The 20099-nt window shown below is 39.6% G+C and overlaps 3 protein-coding genes across 4 annotated transcripts; 1 reads left to right on the plus strand and 2 right to left on the minus strand.

Annotated features, from left to right (window-relative positions):
* The first annotated feature begins 4 nt into the window (after positions 1–4).
* Positions 5–6091, plus strand: LOC134197463 (dol-P-Man:Man(7)GlcNAc(2)-PP-Dol alpha-1,6-mannosyltransferase-like). The gene is made up of 9 exons (XM_062666792.1): positions 5–139; positions 206–338; positions 2518–2691; positions 2762–2956; positions 3147–3250; positions 3305–3552; positions 5205–5368; positions 5485–5566; positions 5837–6091. Exons 1-9 carry the CDS (start codon positions 5–7, stop codon positions 6045–6047), a joined length of 1446 nt encoding a protein of 481 aa, XP_062522776.1. The 3' UTR covers positions 6048–6091.
* A 245-nt stretch (positions 6092–6336) lies between these two features.
* LOC134197289 (2-oxoglutarate and iron-dependent oxygenase JMJD4-like) lies at positions 6337–11776 on the minus strand. 2 transcript variants are annotated; one of them, XM_062666576.1, is made up of 9 exons: positions 11607–11776; positions 10583–10766; positions 10382–10513; positions 8308–8523; positions 8119–8146; positions 7625–7711; positions 7507–7563; positions 6636–6865; positions 6382–6562 (listed from the first exon to the last, which is right to left on the minus strand). In XM_062666576.1, the coding sequence occupies exons 1-9, from the start codon at positions 11683–11685 to the stop codon at positions 6526–6528; spliced, it is 1050 nt and encodes a 349-aa protein (XP_062522560.1). In that variant the 5' UTR covers positions 11686–11776; the 3' UTR covers positions 6382–6525. The 2 variants fall into 2 exon arrangements, with proteins under 2 accessions (XP_062522561.1, XP_062522560.1); XM_062666577.1 differs by lacking the exon at positions 11607–11776 and having other exon boundaries at positions 6337–6865; positions 10573–10669.
* A 259-nt stretch (positions 11777–12035) lies between these two features.
* Positions 12036–19910, minus strand: LOC134197350 (nucleoprotein TPR-like). Its single transcript, XM_062666650.1, has 17 exons — positions 19825–19910; positions 19613–19768; positions 19519–19557; positions 18833–18943; positions 18463–18563; positions 18306–18405; positions 18195–18245; positions 17552–17617; positions 17345–17497; positions 17200–17274; positions 14526–16448; positions 14359–14459; positions 14045–14122; positions 12742–13421; positions 12491–12684; positions 12357–12435; positions 12036–12297 (listed from the first exon to the last, which is right to left on the minus strand). Exons 1-17 carry the CDS (start codon positions 19897–19899, stop codon positions 12251–12253), a joined length of 4029 nt encoding a protein of 1342 aa, XP_062522634.1. The 5' UTR covers positions 19900–19910; the 3' UTR covers positions 12036–12250.
* Between the last annotated feature and the right edge of the window lie 189 nt (positions 19911–20099).

The following is a 20099-nucleotide window of genomic DNA, read 5'->3' on the forward strand; positions in this document are numbered from 1 at the left end:
AAAGATGTATGCGTATGATGCGTGTATCGCGGTAGCTGTTCTGCTGCACGTGCTCGTTTGTCCGTACACTAAAGTGGAGGAGAGCTTCAATTTGCAAGCAACTCATGATATTCTCTACCACAGAACCGATATTGACAAAGTAATGAATGAATATATAAATACCCGGATGTATAATATGCACTTAATTAATGTATTTCATATCTAGTACGATCATCTGGAGTTTCCCGGTGTTGTTCCAAGGACGTTCATTGGTCCAATTTGTTTGGCTGCTATCAGCAGTCCAGGAGTTGCCGTTGTTGAGGCATTCAATTTGGATAAATTTGTCTGTCAATATGTTGGTCAGTACGTCATGTGACTTAACTATATTCATATAAATAATAATTGATGCAGTTGTTGTAGCAGAAAATAGATGCAATTTTAATGTGTATTAGACAAGTGCTTGCTATCTATGTTTGCTCGTACAGTACAACCTTGATTATCCTGACTTTTTGGTGGAAGCCAAATTGTCTGGATAATCTGATTATCGAATGTTTGGATAATTGAAATAATGGTGTAGTGACTTTCTTAGTTAGATATTAACAGTCAAGTAATCGCAAGTTTTTAGCAGCAACAAATTGTATCATTACGTTTACATAATAGATGGAAAATGTCCTAGATGGACTTCTTTCTACTGGGCAATTGTCAACAACATCTTTTTCTCTTAGAAGTAGGTGGACAGCACAGCTCATTGTTTTGGTACTAACTTTAATCACTCACTAATGTTTGTAGCCCAACTATCCATGCACATTTTGTAGCCCAGATATTAATGCGGATGCACATACAATGCTGTCTGAATGCATAGTCTGCATTGTTAGGTTGGGCAGAAATGTCTTTCTTGGCTCAGGGTACTGTCCTGTCAATGAATTGGCTTTCGCAAGCCAAGAAATCAGAGACATCTTGAGAATGAAGTAGGTACATCAGCAGGCACCTACCCCGGATGTTGATTGAGCCTCATCACTTCCACACACGTGTTCAAGACGCATGAGAGAAGTTTACGAACTTTTAGTTCTTATGGAATATAGTTTCTGGCAGTTTACAAACTTTTTTATTTACGAAAATTTATTAATTTACAGAATATTGTACAATAACATTGTATAGGCGTGGATATCACCTTACTGTCAAGAGGTATACTGTAAATCATGTACATCTTGGTGCATCCAAATTTTGGTGAAAATGTACTTTCAACTTTTAGGTATTACCATAAATTCTGTAGAAGTAGGAGGCTTGTCGAGATGTGAGATAGCACGATTGTGAGTTGTCAAGTTGCTGAATTGTAGTTGTGGTAGTACACAATGTAGTACACTATCAAAGTCATGTGTTGAGGGGTCAGGAATTATGAGTAACGGCGATGGTCGCAGATGTATCATGTACAGCAGTGTACACTGCATACTGTATAATGTATGCTATTTTGTTGATAATTAACTTGAAAGGTGCTTGTACACCAGAAACATTGAAAATACATACTGTATAGTGACACCAAAATACAAATTCTATACATTATGTGCTTGGTTAGTAGATAGATTTGCTATATTTGGAAAGTAAGGATTTGTGTATGCACAACTATAAAACTGGATCCATCAACAGTGATTTCATTTATATACCAATAGCTATTATAGTGCGAAGATGCAGTGTCTAGCTAATGTAGTCTTGCATCTTTAGTTTTTGTGCTTTCTCGTTTGTTGTTGTGCACGTGGATGGCGATTCTTTGATATTCAAAGGGAGAGACAAATGAACAATCTGTGATGGATTTAACTTGAGAATTACTCTCAATACGTGACAACACATTAATTAACTAATGAAACATCATTGATTAATGTAATCACACTGGTGTATTTTTATTAACATTGTAACGTCACATACCACCAGGTTTGTGATTGCCCTAAAACTTTGTGATTTTCATTGTGCTATCAAGTACTTTTTGTTTAAACTGAACAGCTAGTGAGGGGTTTGCTAACTCTCCCCTCATACAAATGATGTACATGCAGACATACAATGCTATCATTTCCTAACTACTAGTGTGTTTTATTGTTTTTAAATTTGCTTTTAGGAAAGGTAGCTGCTTAGTTTATTTTGTACATGATAAATGCATACAAAATGCGTACCAGACCTTCTTCTCTGGCGATGCATGAGGGCCTGGGTACAAGGCTAGTGCAACACTTGTACTGGTGCATGGGCAAGTATGGATGCCAAGTTGATAGCACTCTTCTTTGTTTATGGAGGCAGCTGAATCACAGGAGGTGGGAAAACTGTTGCCAATACTACTAGTGAGCGATGTGACATGCTGTGCTATTCGTGTTAACCCTTGGGAGACGTGGAAAGTACCAGAATGTTTGTGTGTGATGTACACTCTATATTATATATATATATATATAGCTTGAGTGTAAACATGGCCTTATGTTAATCACATGATGTTTTAATACGGCATTAGAGAGTATTACTTTGGTGCCAATTTTACTCTAAAAATTTTGTTTGTTTTAGTGCGGATTGCTCTTGGTCTTCTCCTCACGTTTGGTTTAGCATATTTTCGATCTGCTGTCGAGACGATACTTGGTAGTCACGTTTCTGTATCTTTTGCTGTCGTCACGTTATGTCAGTTTCATCTCTTGTTCTATGCGAGTCGTCCTTTACCGAACGTGTTTGCTCTCCTGCTCGGTTTGACAATTTCTAGATCGTTCTCGATTTTGACTTCAATTAATCTGCGTTTTGCTTGATTATGTTGCAGCACTGGTTGCCTGTCGACACTGGCTGCTTACAAAAACTAGTGCATTTATATGGACGTCGGCTGCTGCCATCATTATATTTCGATTTGAGTTGTCGTTTTTTCTTGGACTTCTTTTGCTTTCTGATTTGCTGTGTGAAAGGGCTCGTCTTATGGATGTACTCAAACATGGATTGTTTGCTGGTGGAGTGTGTCTCGGTGAGTGGAGATGACAATGAATAATGCCAGTTTAATTAATTAAGATTTAATGGTTTTGCTTCATGAAATAACTCGTTGTATGTGAAACTAACTATCCAGACAGATTATATGGATGTAATGAGACTGCAGTGAATGTTAGATTTGTTCGTTTGTTTTCTTTCGTCTCTATGTGTTTGTTTCGTGTTTGTAGCTGCAACCGTGTTGGTTGATTCCTTCTTTTGGAAACGATGGTTGTGGCCTGAGGGCGAGGTGCTGTATTATAACACAGTTCTGAACAAGAGCTCGAATTGGGGGGTATGCAGTCTTGTAGACCAATTTTTGTATAGTTCTTGCATCGTTGTATTGCAGACTTTACCATTCTTGTGGTATTTCTACTCTGCTCTTCCCAAATCTCTACTCTGTGCTGTTCCACTGTCTGTTGTTGGTTTAGTAGTTGACAAACGGATGTGGACTCTTTTCAAGCCGGTGCTTGGCTTTGTTTTCTTCTATTCGTTTCTTCCACACAAAGAGTTACGATTTATTATTTACGTCATTCCAATGGTCAATGTCATTGCCGGTCGAGGTCTCGCGTATGTTCGAACTTTGTTCTTAGCTGGGTGAGTGTGAGTGGGTTTGTAGTTATATGGATATGGTAGTGCATTTATTTACTTGTTTATTTATACTAGAAGTAAGGAGTCTTTGTCTGTCTGTCTGTCTATCTGTCTGTCTGTCTGTCTGTCTATCTGTTTGTGTCTTTATTTCTGTTTGTCTGTTTTTGTAGTGTTTGTGTGCTGATTTCTTCTACACTGTGCTTCAGAATCTTACCCATAACAGTGGCGGATCTGGAGTTTCTGAAAGGGGTAGGCACACTTTAGCTATGATACTGGCAATGAGACGCCACGAAGCAAAAATCAGAAAGACGAGATCTATTTTAATAATGATGGACGGAATTAGCAAAACGTGTCCGGCTGTGATGCCTCACGAGATTTGAATACGAATGGAGATTCTTCTACCTGCTGGTCACCCCACGTGACTGCTAGCTTGTGTACTCGTCTGCTATCGACGGTGCAAACACCACCAGAGAAACTGGAAATTCCTGACTGTTGGATGCTTCAACTTGTGTACTCTAATTTTGGTCTTGAAAGGAGTAGGCACGCGCCTGTTGCGCCACCCTCTAGATCCACCACTGCATGGTGAACATTTTATACTGAAAGGTGCAAATATGAAGCTGTTTAGGCTCAAAAACTTTTAATGCTGCTTTATTTCATGCTTATTTAGTAACAGTGAATTGATTTTTGAAGGACAGAACAGAGTTGTTTTTTATTTAATAACTTTTAAATATACAGTATCCAGAAACTGTGCAAATTTTCACATGATTATTGCGAGGCTTTGAGACTTTGTACATGATTGATTACAGAATGCTCAGCTAAAAAGATTGATAAACAAAAAAAGAAAGAAAGTAAGAGAAAATAGGGAATAGATATGGTGAGGATGCTATTTAGACTGTGATTAACTTTCTGTAAGAGCCACCCAGTAGAAACAGTATCTAGAACGAAATTCTGATGAATTGGATTCGTACATGAAATTGCTTTTACCGCTGGTTGGTTTCTATGGGTGTTGTGGCTTGCTTTGTCATCTGAGGTTTTTGGTGTTATCAATGAGATAACTGAGGGTGGAGCCAGAAGCCAAATGGCCAATCACCGTTATGGGTGTGGTCAAACTCATAGTCTTATATAACCTCGAAATTTTCAACATTCTTTTAGTTTCTGTGCATATTGTCTTGTGGAGAGGTTGATGGGAGGAGTGCAGACATCCAGCCAGCAGCAAGAACTACACATCGTCCTTCTTCCATCCTCCTTCTTTGGTCCTTGTTCTTCCATTTGTTCTCCTGCCGTTGTCTTTCCCTGTCCTAGCCTCTGCTGTGAGCATCACCAGCTGTAAACCAATTTGTTTGACTGCTAGCTGATGTCGTAACTCTCAACTTATCCGACTGTACCAGTGAGTAGCAATGGGATTTGATTTGTAGCATTCTTGTATGAATGTTACACATTTTTCTTTGTAACAATTGCACTTTTGACTGACGACATTAGCATTTGCGGTGACACCTGTCAGTCACACTCCCTTTGTAGGTGGCACCTCAGGGAATTCTGTGGCATCTACATTTATTTGTCCAGCATAGTGTGGTGTCAGAGTGCCTGGTGTGGTGTATGTCTATCTGTGGTGTGTATCTAGTCTGGCTATATTGCTACGCTTTATTGTGTTTTTTCAGGATGAAGCAGAGAAGCTGGTGGAAGCTAGCAGTTGGAGCTGCTGTTGCTGGGTTCATGGTTTGTAGCTGTATGGTGAGCATTGCACTTACCTACCTGTCACATCACAACTACCCTGGAGGATTAGCATTTTCTAGACTCCATCAACTAGCTGTGGATAAAAAAGGTGAGTATACATGCAGTAGCTAGTGTGTGGTGTAGATAAATATGGTAGCTAGTAGGCTAGGGTAGTATGATAACTGCCAGTGATGCTTGAGTAACCTACCTTGTATCTTTTCACAGATTCTCCCGTCAAAGTTCATATTGATGTCTACACTGCTCAGACTGGTGTCTCAAGGTTTGGCCAGCTTTATGCGTCGTGGAAGTGAGTAATGTGAAGTAACCTGTGTAACTAAACAAGCTATGCGTATAAGGAGCTAAACTTAAGAAACTTTAATTTGTTGTACTGTACTGTGTTTTACTAATGAATCTTGTATTTTGGTGGTATACTGTTTGAGTCTAATAGTGGCTGTGCAATTAATTCTAAGCCACAATGTATCATGTAACATTAGTTGTTTTAGTTGACGTTGTCTTTGCTTAACTAACATTGTAGTGATTGTCATGATTGTTTGTCTTAAACTTGTGTGTGTTTTAGCTACTCCAAAGCAGAAGACCTTACAGTTGAAGAGCTGACAGAATTCAGCTTCTTGGTTGCTGAAGCTGGTGCTGAAGAAACGCTAAATACACATGAAGTGCTGGAAGAAATACGCGGATTGACTGCTTTTAGTTTATTTAAACAGATTGTTAGATCTCCTAGCTCAGTGCTTACACCTCGGGCTGTCATACTAACGCGCGTTAGACAATAACAATAACCATGTTTTTGTAATTTGCACGTTTAGAGAAACAATAAACGAACTTAATAGAAATAAACTAATTTTGCACTAGTTTGCTTCTAGTGCATGCCTAGGTCTAAGCGCAGTTTTTTAAAGTGGGTTAATTTCCCTGCCAAAAACATGATAGCCAATTCAGTGATATGAAGTGATTGATTTCACATGAGCAGTTGTAGACAGACAAGTTCTGTTGTTTACTTCCAACAAGATCTGGCAATTACAAACATAATTACACTGTTCTGGTGGAGTGGACATGGCGTATGTTGTAATAATATTTAAATTGTAGTTTCTAACAAAAGCAAAATATACATGCATTGATACCTACAAAGTCACTACTATGTCAAAGTTCCTAGTTGAAACCACTTAGAAGGCAGGCCTGTATATCTACAGCAAGAAGCTAAAGCCTGCTGTATACGACTAGTCAGTTTTTCTACACTAAGTTGCTCGCTCCTCTCTAAAATACGCGGAAATACACTATCTGCACTAATTCTCTGCAAAACAACACCTAACCGTTTAGCTTCAAAAGCTCTACAAAGAAAGAAGCGCAAAGTGCAATCTACTGACCCTGAAGTCGTGATGATTTCTTCCTCCAACTTCAGGCTTCTCTTCGCAGAGAAGTCGAACAACACCAGAGCTGAGAGAACATCCAACGAACTTGGTAGAAACTCCGTCTTGTGTTCTGCTGTGTTGCTACTTCTCAAGCATTCGAGTTCACGAAGCACTCGATCAGCAATAGTTGATATGTATTGTATAAACTCCATGTAGTTCACGCCACTGTTGGCCAACAGGATTGCCTAGAAAGACAAAGATAACTGTTACATGCAACAGCCTACAGTCCATGAATGGAAGTCAATCAAATCAATCAAATAGTCTAACACTAAAATTACATTAAAATTAAAATTAAATTTATAAGTCATCGACAGGCCTATTGAAAACTGATATAAAGTGAGGAGCCTAGCGAGCATTAAAGGGTGTGGTTAGGTAACGCACGTTAACCTTTGTAAATTAAATTCAACTGCACATACCCACAAAGTTTTGCGACCACGTGGTACATTGTCTTAGTGCACCTTGCCTCTCCCCCGACCTCAGTATTGGTCAGGCAACCAAGACATTACCCAACTTGTTTCATGTAATTGCATAGGGTCGATCAATCTTTCTAGAGAATGGATTTCACTACTTTAATCTAAGATCAGCCATGCTTCTAGACATGAATTACCTATTTAATCATCTATACCATACAACAAAAGTATGCGTTAACAAAACGTTGGTGAAAGTACACTTTTCAAAAAGTGGGGCTATGGCCCCTTGGCCACTCCCACTTTGATGGCCCTGGCCAATCAAAAACCGGCCGTGACTGATTCCGGTTTGTGACAAACCGAATAGCAGCCAGCAATACAATAAGCCAAGTAACTGTACCCTACAGTATGTGACTTACTTGACATTGTTCGTGCCATCCGTCCATTTCTGTACAGTCTCCTATTGCACATTGCACCTGGAAGCACGAAAAACACGTGACGTATGACCATCTTCCTCGTGCACGTGTCCACACCAACCTCGTCTAGATCGCTCCTCAGCTTCTCAAACATGATGTCCACGTTGCACGCATTTGCCCAGTTGTGATTGATAGAAATGGTATCATCCTAGAAAAGACAAACGTAACTAGTACTGACTATATATGTTCAGTATCTACTTTTCTGTATGTAAATAAACAGTTGGCTAGTAATGACAAACAAACAGACAGACAGACAGACAGACAAACAGACAGAAAGATGACAGACAGACAGACCAACAGACAAACAGACTTATAGACAGACACACAGACAAACATACAAACAGACAAACAGACAGATAGACAGACAGGCAGACAGACACAGACAGACAAAACAGACAGACAAACATATAGACAGACAAACAAACAGACAAACAGGTAAACAGAAGATACACAAACACACAAATAAACACACAAAACATACAACTAGTCAAACTATACAATACGATGTAATCCAACATTCGACTAAAGTGATTGCTAGTCGTACAACGGTCTTACCAAATTCTCAACTTGATGATACCATCCACTAAAGCAAAACACCAAACACACCAATCAATCACAAAAGCAAACAACTAGACTGTACACTAAACCTGAACTACAACACAAACAAACCACTCACGCACAACAGTGTAAACATATTCTCACATCTTAATGTCTCACGTACTGCAACAGCAAAGTGTACTGCACCTTGGAATGAAAATGACTTCTCCGGCATTCTGAATGACTTCAATAGGACTCGTTGTCTTGCTGTTGCCTTTGACGTTTCGTATATCAACTAAAGTGTTTCCGTAGGAATCTTTGAAGTTTTCCTCACCGTAGGGAGGAACCAGTAGCCATCTCTTTGAGCCACAGATATTAGCAGACCAGCTGTATGATCTGTAAACATCTGCATGAAATGGTGTCCTGGAACAATGATGTACATTATACTAATGCATGTATTTGGTAGTTGTTCAGTTGATAAATAATGTTGATAGAAAGTTTTTTGAAATGCAAGTGAAAACAGTTTGATATGATGGTTCGTTCCGCACCAATTATTAGCTTTGGCTCACTGTCAGTTGCCTGGTTAATTTCTCTGTCTGTATGTCTGTTTGCCTGTCACTCAGTCCGTCCGTCCGTCTGTCTGTTTGTCTGTCTATCTGTCTGTCTTCATGGTGTCAGACTATGAACAAGTTGCCTAGTCGTTTCTCATCAATGTCTGACCTGATCAACTATCTGAAAGAGTCTGAATCAGTTCCAGAATCAATTGGCTCTACTCTAAAGTCAGTGTTTCAGTTATTACCACCTTTGCCAAATCAGTCGACAATGAATCAGAGGAAAATCAGTCCATTGAAGATTTCATTTCATACCCATGAAAGTTACAGTATCGCCTGTGCACCAAGATTGCCAGCAGTGAAGTTGGTGACCTGCTCGCCCATGTCCCCTCTGATAGAGATGCAGCCAGGTTACGATCTTTACAGGGAAAAGGCGCAGGATCATGGCTAGAGATAATACCGTCTTCTGGTAAGTACGCACTTAAAGCAAACGAGTTTTCCACTGCGTCTTATCTAAGACTGGGATTGCCTCTGCCATCCACTGAATGGGAATGTATGCGATTGTGGTCGAGTTATAGACCCCCAAGGATACCACCTTTTGGTCTGTAAGTATGGAGGTGGTCCTGTTTGGGCCCACAACTCTGTTCTCCATGGCTGGAGTGAATGCATGAGTGACCTACATATCCCGCATGAGAAAGAACTAAGAAATCTATACGTCAACAGTGAGGATCACCCAGACATTACATTCTTTGATGCAGAATCAAGACAAAATCTAGATATTAACGTATCATTGGCACACCCATGGAGTCAAGGTGTTCTAAAACGATCCAGCAGGGAGGATGGGTTTGCTGCCCGCACAAGAGAAGAGAAGACCAATAAGTATACAGGAGAAATTCTACCGGGAGGGACGTCATCAAAGTGTATACCACTAGTGTTTGAGCACTTTGGGAGATGGGGCCTGCAAGCTGATGCCTTCTTACACACTCTCTCAAAACAGTGCAGCCGGATGGAGGAAGACCCCTTTCATAGTGCAGAACAATTCAAAACTTTTTGGAGGAAACGGTTCTCTTTGATTCTTAAAAGATGCAATGCAAAAGTAATCCTGAAATAGTTGTCAAGAGTTTCAGAAACAAAGAATGACATGAACAAGCTTTTTGACTTTAATGTACAGATCCAAGTCCACTAATGTTTTAAAGTATTTTGCTGTAAAGGACTGGTTTATCATAGAAGTTTAGGATGTGCACAAGTAGAGGATCTGTAACAACAAAATAATCTGTCTGTCTGTCAGTCAACTAACATTTATTTCAAACATGCATCTATAATATAATGCTAGCAAGGTACGTACATAAAGTTCTGCAGTTACGAGAGTTCACTAGCACTACATTAGAAAAAACATATATTAAACACTTAAAAAACAACGAAGACTATACCCAGAGCCAACTAGAGGCTGAAAACATGGGTAGAGCAGTCTACACTACAGTCAATGTCATTGGTGAGAGCTGAGATTTTTCTCATTATGACCTTTGTCTGTCTGTCTGTATGTCTGTCAGTTTGTTTCTACCTGTTAACATATACCTCTTTGTCCGCCAACTACAGGCAAGTGTGTGTGTGTGTGTGTGTGTGTGTGTGTGTGTGTGTGTGTGTGTGTGTGTGTGTGTGTGTGTGTGTGTGTGTGTGTGTGTGTGTGTGTGTGTGTGTGTGTGACACATATACAGATACAGATACTATACCATGTTCCTTTTGGTCCCATATAAACAAACCGATAGTCATCCCTCTTGTCCGGTCGTTTGCTCCAGAATTCATTCAACCAATCAACAGAGAAGTGAGACGGCAAGTCATAAGCACCATAGTCTGGATACGCCCTTTAACATAACAACACAACCTCACCAAACATGCAAACAAAACTGTAAACAATCAATACATCGTCTCACTTCGTGAAATGCCAATCTTTAAGGTACAAGATTCTCTCAGGTTGACAATCACATGTCGATGAAGTCTCACTTATATTCATCACTCTTTGCCAGTACGTCATGTATTCACTAAGCAGCATGTCCTGCTTTGGATGACTACCAAATTCTGTCTTCCCACAGTCAGCAACTGGCACCACAGCATCTTCTATAATGACATCAATACCTCTAAGCAAAAATGTAGAAATTAAATTTCACTACATACAAAAAAAGACAGACAAACAAACATACATGTGCATATACAAACATAAAAAATATACCGTATGGTATAGTACATGTACACACACACATTCCATGATTGCTTATAGTCGTGGAAAACAGACAGACAGACAAACAGACAGACAAACAGACAGACAGACAAACAGACAAGCAGACAAACAAACGAAAAAAACAAAAAAACAACAAACACAAGAGACAGACAGACAGACAGACAGACAGACAAGCAGACAAACAAACGAAAAAACAAAAACCAACAAACACAAGAGACAGACAGACAGACAGACAGACAGACAAGCAGACAAACAAACGAAAAAACAAAAAACCAACAAACACAAGACAGACAGACAGACAGACAGACAGACAGACAGACAGACAAGCAGACAAACAAGCAAAAAAACAACAAACACAAGACAGACAGACAGACAGACAGACAGACAAGCAGACAAACAAACGAAAAAACAAAAACCAACAAACACAAGACAGACAGAGACAGAGAGACAGACAGAGAAAAGACATCCATACACTATTGATATCAATGTTAATTAAATCATATGGTCAGCTACCTCAGCCTGCTGTTTAAAATGGTCCCTGCATTCGTCATGTGCTTGTAATATCACAGAGATGCATGAAAGACGTCACAAACGACAAACTCAATTTTTAAAACTAATTACAGTAATTAAGTTAATGACGTACACGTACACAGTAGATACAACCGAAAACCAATCATAAAACATTTTCGTGCTACGTCCAATACACAGCAGGTACATACCAAACATTGTCTTCAAGTATTTCACGTCCGGTTTGCCTTCTGTCACCCATTCTCTGCGAGAACGCCATTCACGGGTCATTTGAGCGTCAAAAAGACAGGGTTTATTCGTAAGTAGAAATTTTCCAAAGAACTCTTCCTCGCTTAGGCCCGACAAGAACCCGATTTGTCTTTGAACCGAAGCATCCATAGTAACATGGGTACGCTTGGCGCCAATTACAACGTGCAAGTATGGCAGTGTACGTGACTTGCACGCATGCGCAATCCATCTTCACGTGTAAAAATTAATTGCATTTAGTTAATTAGTCAAATCTTTATACATTACAGCAAACCTGAAACAAGTGATCTGTGTATAATTTGCGATAAATAGAATAGTATTTCTTACTAGTGCTGTGAAATGTGTTGTCTATGCAATCTGGTTGTTTTCTCGCTACTGTGTGTGCCTCATCAACTTGGCAAATCAGTCATAAGATTGAATGGCATTAACATCTCTATAGCTAAATACAGCTGCTTAAATACATACCAAAATCAATTAGCACTGTTTCATCGGATCATAAATAGTACACAGCAAAATAGTCTTAGTGTCGTATTGGTGATATGTATGCAAATGTAACTAACTACTGCATACAAAAAAGGCCTTTCCAGTCTTACTTCAAACCCTGTCTCATCTCTCGTAGCTCAATAAGAGTTGCTCCTACAAGAAACATCCAGAAATACTAGAGGAAGGAGATGAGCTGGTGAACAAACACATACCTAGTTTTAGTCGTAGATAGTTTGCCTGTCGCTGCTTCATCTTCAACTTTTCTTTTGTTTTCATCAATTGCCGTTCAATCTGAAAAGACACAATGTGGATTAGAAATGGTATAACATCATGATGTTCTACCTACTTTCTCAACTCTTTGGCCCTTTAGTTTATCAGATGATGTAGCATTTCTAAGATGATCAACATCTGCTGTTAGTTTGCAGTTCACTTCTTGCAGTCTGACATTCTCTTCTCTCAACGAATCAACAGATTGTTGAGAAGAGTTCGTATCCAGACTTACAAACGGCCCATCAGTGACTGGACTAGTGTCCAACAAACCTAACACATTCTGTTGAACCAACTTGCCATCACTGTGATTAAAAACTGATGTCGTACATTGCCTTTCTGTACCGTTGCCACTCGAAAGAATCGGATTCACCTTTTCCAGTTCCTCAACTTGTCTTTCTAGTGTCTGACGACGACCTACCAAACCATCCATCTGCCTCACTAGATTATCAACTGCCTCTTCAACTATCATCTTTTCAGATTGTAGAGACTTCAACTTCTCCTTTGAAGTGCAAATAGCTTCACGAAGATGACGACAGCTTCCGTTTAACTCATTTTCTTCGTCTGTTGTCTCCATCCCATGCAGCCCTGATTCACTTAAAGAACTGAGAAGTCCTTGTCGTTCTTCTTGTAGTTGTGCATTCCTCTCTCTCAATTTCTCATTCACAGATTTGAGCTGTTCATACATTGATGTCAGATGACTAATCTTTGTGGTAAGAACTGTATGTTCACGAGACATTTCTTCATTCATCGATCTCAATGCTTCATTTTCTGACTTAATTTTCATTTGGCTGCTCTTTAGTTCTACTGTCTGCTGTTTTAGTTTGTCTCTTGTTGAGTGAAGAGACTTCAATTCGATATCTTTGTCTTGTTCTTCTTCAATTAGTTTGTGATAGTGAGCTTGTAGTAGCCGATGTTGAGACCGCAGCTCCTTCAGTTGTTCCAGACAATTTGTCAACTGCTCACGTGAAGCAACTCCAATGCTTGCAGCATTGCTGGTACTCAATAACCTATAATTAACATTAGTACATACCAGTGGGAATACCAGTTGTTAACGCTAATGCTTCAAGCTATTGAAGGGTAAGAACAATTAAAATATACAATCAATAAGATAACTCGCGTAGCCAAACCCTTTCCCACTACATCATACTTTTAGACAAGAAAGAGTCTGGTGAACTTCCTTTGATGTCGCTGTGTTGTCGCTTTACGAATAATAGGTAAACTAAATACCAGATTTGACTTCTTAAGACCAGATCATTACATCACATCAATCCTATCTGTAAGTTGTTACTACTGGGGGAAGGTATGGCTATACAAAATTAGCAAAAACCTTGGACAAACAGGATTGTGTACACATCCAGGTATCATCGCAAAACCAGAGAACAGCATTGCCTACAATAACAAATGGAAGAGAAAAGTGAGATAGAATTGATTGGCATGACATACTGATAAGAAATCAAATCCGGTATTTAGTCACCCATTATTGATAAGCAGCAACACAGCAACATCAAAGGAAGGTCACTCAGACCCTTTCCCACCCAAAAGTATGACGTGGCAAGAGATGGTCTGACTATGCAAGACTATCCTCTGTCTAACATATAAAAATTATTATCAGAAAACAAGTACAACTCACAGTAACTGTTGCTCAAGGCTTTCCTTTTCCTTGATGACTGACTCAAGTGTAGATTGAGTTTCCTTAAGCAGACTGTCCCTGCAAAAAACATACACAGTTGGTAATGCAAATGTAAAGCCACCACACCAGCGAGAATAACAGAACACAGAACTACTGTCATCTCTGTTCTGTACTCTATATGCACACTAACACCAATACATATACTAGTTGGTAGTTGAGTCGATAATCACTGATAAATAGACAAGCAAACAATAAATACTCATATTATCATCAATTTATATGCAACCATCAACATACAATTTGTAAAGTTGTACCTGTCTTTAATTCTTGCTTTAAATGTAGATGTGACATGAGATTTCTCCTCCTCCAAACCACTTACTTGTTCCTGTAGCATCAAAACTTCTTGTTCCAGTTCCTATCAAGACAACAACAACTTCCAACAGTTTATCTGAATTATTTCACAGACCCCATGCATTCTTACCTCACATCGTCTACTGATGTTTGACAACTTCATCTCCAGCATTTCTTCTCGTTTGGCAGTCACCTGTTGTCGAAGCTTTTCCTTTCTTTCTTTCAACGTCTCCACATCTGTTACCAATGCATCAACCGTTGTTTCTTTACTAACCAGAAGATCTCGTGACTCTGCATTTTCAGCTGACAATTCATCAAGTTTCGTTGTGACATCATCATACTGATCAGTGAGAGTCTGAACAGCAGTCGACTCTCTTGCTAACACTTCCTGACTGTTTGCTGTCACTGACTCAAAGCAAGTGCTGGAGTATTCTTCCCATTGCTGTTGTAGCCAATGCATCACTTTCCTCAACTCTTCACACTCTGCAGTCAACTTTGCTGTCTCTTTCTTGTGATCAGCTTGAAGACGTTCAACTTCTTGTACCTGATTTGATTTCAAAAATGCCTCGCTAACTTCGTCACTTGTAGTTCTCTTCTGCAGAAGTTCTTGTTGATGATGAGCTTTCAGCTTTTCAATCTCTGTATTATGTTGTTGCTTCATCTGATGAAGAGCAATATCTTTCTCTTGACCTAATCGATGAACCGCTTTTTGAATTTCTTGTCGAGCTACTTGCTGTAAGGACTCAATGTCAACTTCCAGCTGTTTCTTTTGCATTTCTACAGTCTCTTTCTGCTGTTGATACTCCAGTTCTCTAGTTTGAATTTCAGTCTGGTAATGCTGCTGGAGATCATTAATCTCATAATTCTTCTGTTGAACAAAATGATCCAACTTGGCTTTCAACTTCAAGAGTTGGTCCGCTTGTGGAGAGCTGTTCTCCATTTCTTTTACCTTTCCACTCATTCTTGCTATATTGCTCTGTAAATTCAATACAACGGCTTCTTTTTCTCTTACCACAGTCTTATGTTTTACATTTTCTTTCTTCAATTCCTCTACTCTTCCCCTCAAAACAACCATTTCTTCTTCTCTCTTTTGTTCAGTGTCTCGTAGCGATGTTAATTTCTCTTTGAGATCATGTTTCTCTTCACTAACAACCTTCAATAAAGACTTCAGTTCATCCACCTCACCTGATGCAAGCCCACCTAATACCTCACCAGACCTTGCTGCTGGCCTTCCTCTCCGAGGCTTAGATACAAGCTCCATAAAACTGTAGTCTGAGGAGTCACTGTTCGATTGATTACTTTTGTTTAAACTGTCTCTTGCAAGTTTCAAATTTGCTTCTTCTAATGATTGTACCTTTTCTTGTAATAGTCGTCGCTCCTCCTCACAAATCACCACCACACTCTGCAGCTGCTCACGTTCTTCAGACAAAAACTTCAACCGCTCACATTCTTGAGACTGTCTTGCCTCCAGATCAGTCACTTGCTGCTTCAAACGTTGATTGAGTTGTTCTGCTGCCAGTCTAGCAGCGTCAGAGTTTGACAGCTTCTCAGTTGTGGTAGCAACTTTTTCTATTGACTGTCTGTATTGTTGCTGCAAACGTTGAAGTCTTGTTTCCAAATTAACTAGTTTACTGTCTCTTTGTTGACGTTGTGATGCACGTTCAGCATCCACCTGCTGTTGGAAAGCCAACTTTTCGTGTCTTGCTGTCTGAGCCTGCTGAGCCAAACGACTTTCAGTGGATTGACAGTTTTCATTCAGTTGACGGCATTGAGCTCTCAGCTCTTCAACAGTCTGATCAGCACGAAACAGAGCTGTTCCAACTTCTGCTAAGTGCTTGAGAGTTTCATCAAGTCTAGACTTCAAACTGTCATTGTCCTTCACTATGGCAGCCTTTTCATCAGTCAACCTGTGAAGTTGTGTCGCATGTTTCTTACTCATCGCTTCCACCTCCTGTTCTTGCTCTGCTTTCATGGCAGACAGAGACTCATCAAGTTGAGATCGAACTAACTGCAGCTCAGAGTTCCTCTCCTCCAAAGCAGCTTTCAGTCTTTCCTACAATACACAAACAAGTAAACATAAATTAACAATATCCACACTCAATTACATTTTAATACAGGTAAGCAAGCAAGTATGCAGACTAACAAACAAATACGTAAACATACTGTTACATATGAAACAAGTTTGATGTGAACTAGATCACTAAGTAATTAGTGCTTTCAAACTATTCTGCCAATTTGTTATTCAAACAACAAGGTATACTAAGTGAAGCAATATCGCCATATGCCATTATGCACATTTCTAACAGACACAAATAAATTTCGCAGCAATTAACTTGCACTAATAATAACAGTCTCTATGCCATAATGTTACAGAGAAACAGACAAAAAACTGAACAACAGATAACAGACACCACATACATTAACATTTCATCAATTGTCCACAACATCATCACCCGCAGAATAAAATAAATAAAACCTATATTTACTACTAGCTAAATTTCAAATTATGTGCCAGAGATAGCAGTAACAAACAAGATGAGACAGAGCCTAAACCGCAGTAATGCCTACTGTTAGCCATAAGCAAAGCAAAAACCAATGACTTCAAATAAATTCTAACAAAAGTTTGATGAGTATGTAATGTACAACATAAGGTATTGATCTCTTGCATAAAACATCGTCTATTTGTCCTTTGTTTGCCCCTTCTGTTTGTTTAATTGTAACATGTATTGTATTATTATAGTCAGCATGCAAAACAAAAAAATTTGCTGCCAATAAAAAATCAACTACAATCACAGCTTACTTACATTGACTCTAACGATTTCACTGTGAGAGTCTTTGAGGCTGTTCAGTTGTTTCTGCTTGTCAGATAAACTCTCACTCTGTCCATTATTCACAGCGATGAGTGTCACACACAACAGTATCAGAAAACACAAAAAGCAATGCAATAACCTGTAACTCATAGCTTTGTTGAAGGTTATCCAAGCGGTCTGACAATCGGTCTGACAATCGATAAGAAGAATTGTTAACAACCGAAGTGTCCAAGTCTTTGAATGTGACTGTTGAAATGTCACTTGATTCACTCCATTTTCTTCCTGCATCGTTCTACATAAAAGTTCAATTAATCAAGGATGCAAGGAAGCATGCTTCAGTAGTCACCTCCGGTTGGACAGTAACAAAAGAGTTATGAGAAACAGTAGCTAAAGTTTCATTCAGTTTAGATACCTACAAAGACAACAAATGAAAAATGCCTCCACATAAACGGATATACTACACAGAAAACAGACAGACAAACAGCCAGGCAAACAGACAAATAGACAGACAAACAAACAGACAAACAAACAGACAGACAAACAGACGCACAAGACAGACAAGCAAACAGATAGACACAGACAGACATGATCGGTTCTGGACCTAAGACCCTTAGTAGAAACACTGACTTTGCACAACTTGTAGTTAAGTAGCTTCTTTTAAGTTTTATCCCCCCATATGGGGCTAATGTATTATGTAGTAATTATTATGTAGTGGACTCTAGGTTTGCTTTTAGAGTTTGATGGAAATTTCATTGTAATGGAAATATATGACAGACAAATAGACAGACAGACAGACAGACAGACAGACAGACAAAACAACAAACGAACAGACATACAGACAGACAAGCACAAGCAAACAAACTGACCGACCATATGCAACTGCAAGTAATGTAAAAATCAATCACCAAGACAAAAACAATATAAAATAAAACAATCTGTTCACAACACTAATTATAGAATTACCAACTGAGACATACAAAACAACACACCTGAAGCTGCAGCGATGCATTCTGTTCATTTAGTCTCAACAATTCCAGCTGCTACACAAACAAAAGTTAACCTAAATGACACCAAAATACACAACCACACACAACAGCTACTGATTGTTTAGCAGCAGTTTGTATTCTGTCCCTGTCAACCTCCAATCTTGTAACATCAAGCGAACTTCCATGTAAAGCCTCCTTCAACTCACCAATCTCTCTACATACAAACAGCGGATTAGAAACTGCACGAACATAAAACACAAAATGTGCTTGCCTCTTCTGACTTTTCACTTGCAATCTAAGTGACTCGTTGCGTTCTTTTAGCTGCTCAGTAGCACGAGACTTCTTCACTAACTGACTAGTTAGACTTTGCATCTACACACCAGATAGAGTTAGTACGCACGTACTAGCAATTTGTAATGAAATAGTGGTGTTCGTTCATGTTTGTGTAAGTATTAAAGAATATACATCAGTATCACAGACAGACAGACAGACAAACAGACAATATCTGAGCATCAAAAAGTCTAGCTGAACTGGCCTAACAAGTGGTAACCAGGCAAGCAACCAAGTAACACTGTGTCAGCCATGCAGATATCTAGATATTTAGATGATTTGATCGTACCAAACGTCGCAGATTGTAATACCTGTTGTTGTGTTCGATGAGATACAAGCTGTTCTACTGCTTGCAGCTGTTGCCTAAGATTAGAGACATCTGAAGATGACTGCTCCAACCGAAGCTGCAATGTCTGTTTCTCCTACAGTAACAAAGTAAAGTAAGTGAAAACGTTGTCATAGCAAAGCACCACAAAGTGACAACAGACATGCATTGTGTGTGTGTGTGTGTGTGTGTGTGTGTGTGTGTGTGTGTGTGTGTGTGTGTGTGTGTGTCAGTGTGTGTGTGTGTGTGTGTGTGTGTGTGTGTGTGTCAGTGTGTGTGTGTGTGTGTGTCTGTGTGTGTGTGTGTCAGTGTGTGTGTGTGTGTGTGTGTGTGTGTGTGTGTGTGTGTGTGTGTGTGTGTGTGTGTGTGTCAGTGTGTGTCAGTGTGTGTGTGTGTGTGTGTGTGTGTGTGTGTGTGTGTGTGTGTGTGTGTGTCAGTGTGTGTGTGTGTGTGTGTGTGTCAGTGTGTGTGTGTGTGTGTGTGTGTGTCAGTGTGTGTGTGTGTGTGTGTGTGTGTGTGTGTGTGTGTCAGTGTGTGTGTGTGTGTGTGTGTGTGTGTGTGTGTGTGTGTGTGTGTGTGTGTGTGTGTGTGTGTGTGTAATGTTCATAACTATTGTTTGTGTTAAACAAAAGGCTCATCAAGTGCAGTTCCATTATATTGTATGCCCCATACCTCAGAAACCTTTATCAACACTTCCTGATGCCTTCTCTCCTGTAGCAACACCCTACAATACAACGACAACACCAAACAATGACCAACTGCTGACCTCGTGTTGCATTTTTTCAATCGTGTGTTCTTTCTGTCGCGTCAGCTTTTGAATGTTCTCACTCAACATCTTTGATTGAGCAGCACTTTGAGCAGCAGCTTCTGTCAACTCATTTATTCGGTGCACATACTGATCTGTAATCTTGTGTAAACCTTCCTACAACAATCTGTTTCTGTCTGTCTTGATGTTGTAGAGTGTTGGCAGCAACTTACGTTGGCTGTTGTTAGTTCCGTGTTCCTACTGTCTGCTTCCCGAAGCGCTTCAGAGACTCTCTCGTTTTCGCTCATCAAGTGATCGATGCCAGACTGCATTGACCGTTTCTCGGTCACCAACTGTTCAGCCTACACCAACACAAAGTCAACATACAGATGTAAATGTGACAAACATATTTCATGATTGAATAAAACTAGGGCAGTATGATGCCACACAGCCTGTATGGCCATGGTCACTCGGGTTTTCAAAAAGTTGACTTTGGTCTGCATTACAA

This window comes from Corticium candelabrum, chromosome 22 (genome assembly GCF_963422355.1).
Source record: "Corticium candelabrum chromosome 22, ooCorCand1.1, whole genome shotgun sequence".
In the NCBI taxonomy this organism is placed as follows: domain Eukaryota; kingdom Metazoa; phylum Porifera; class Homoscleromorpha; order Homosclerophorida; family Plakinidae; genus Corticium; species Corticium candelabrum.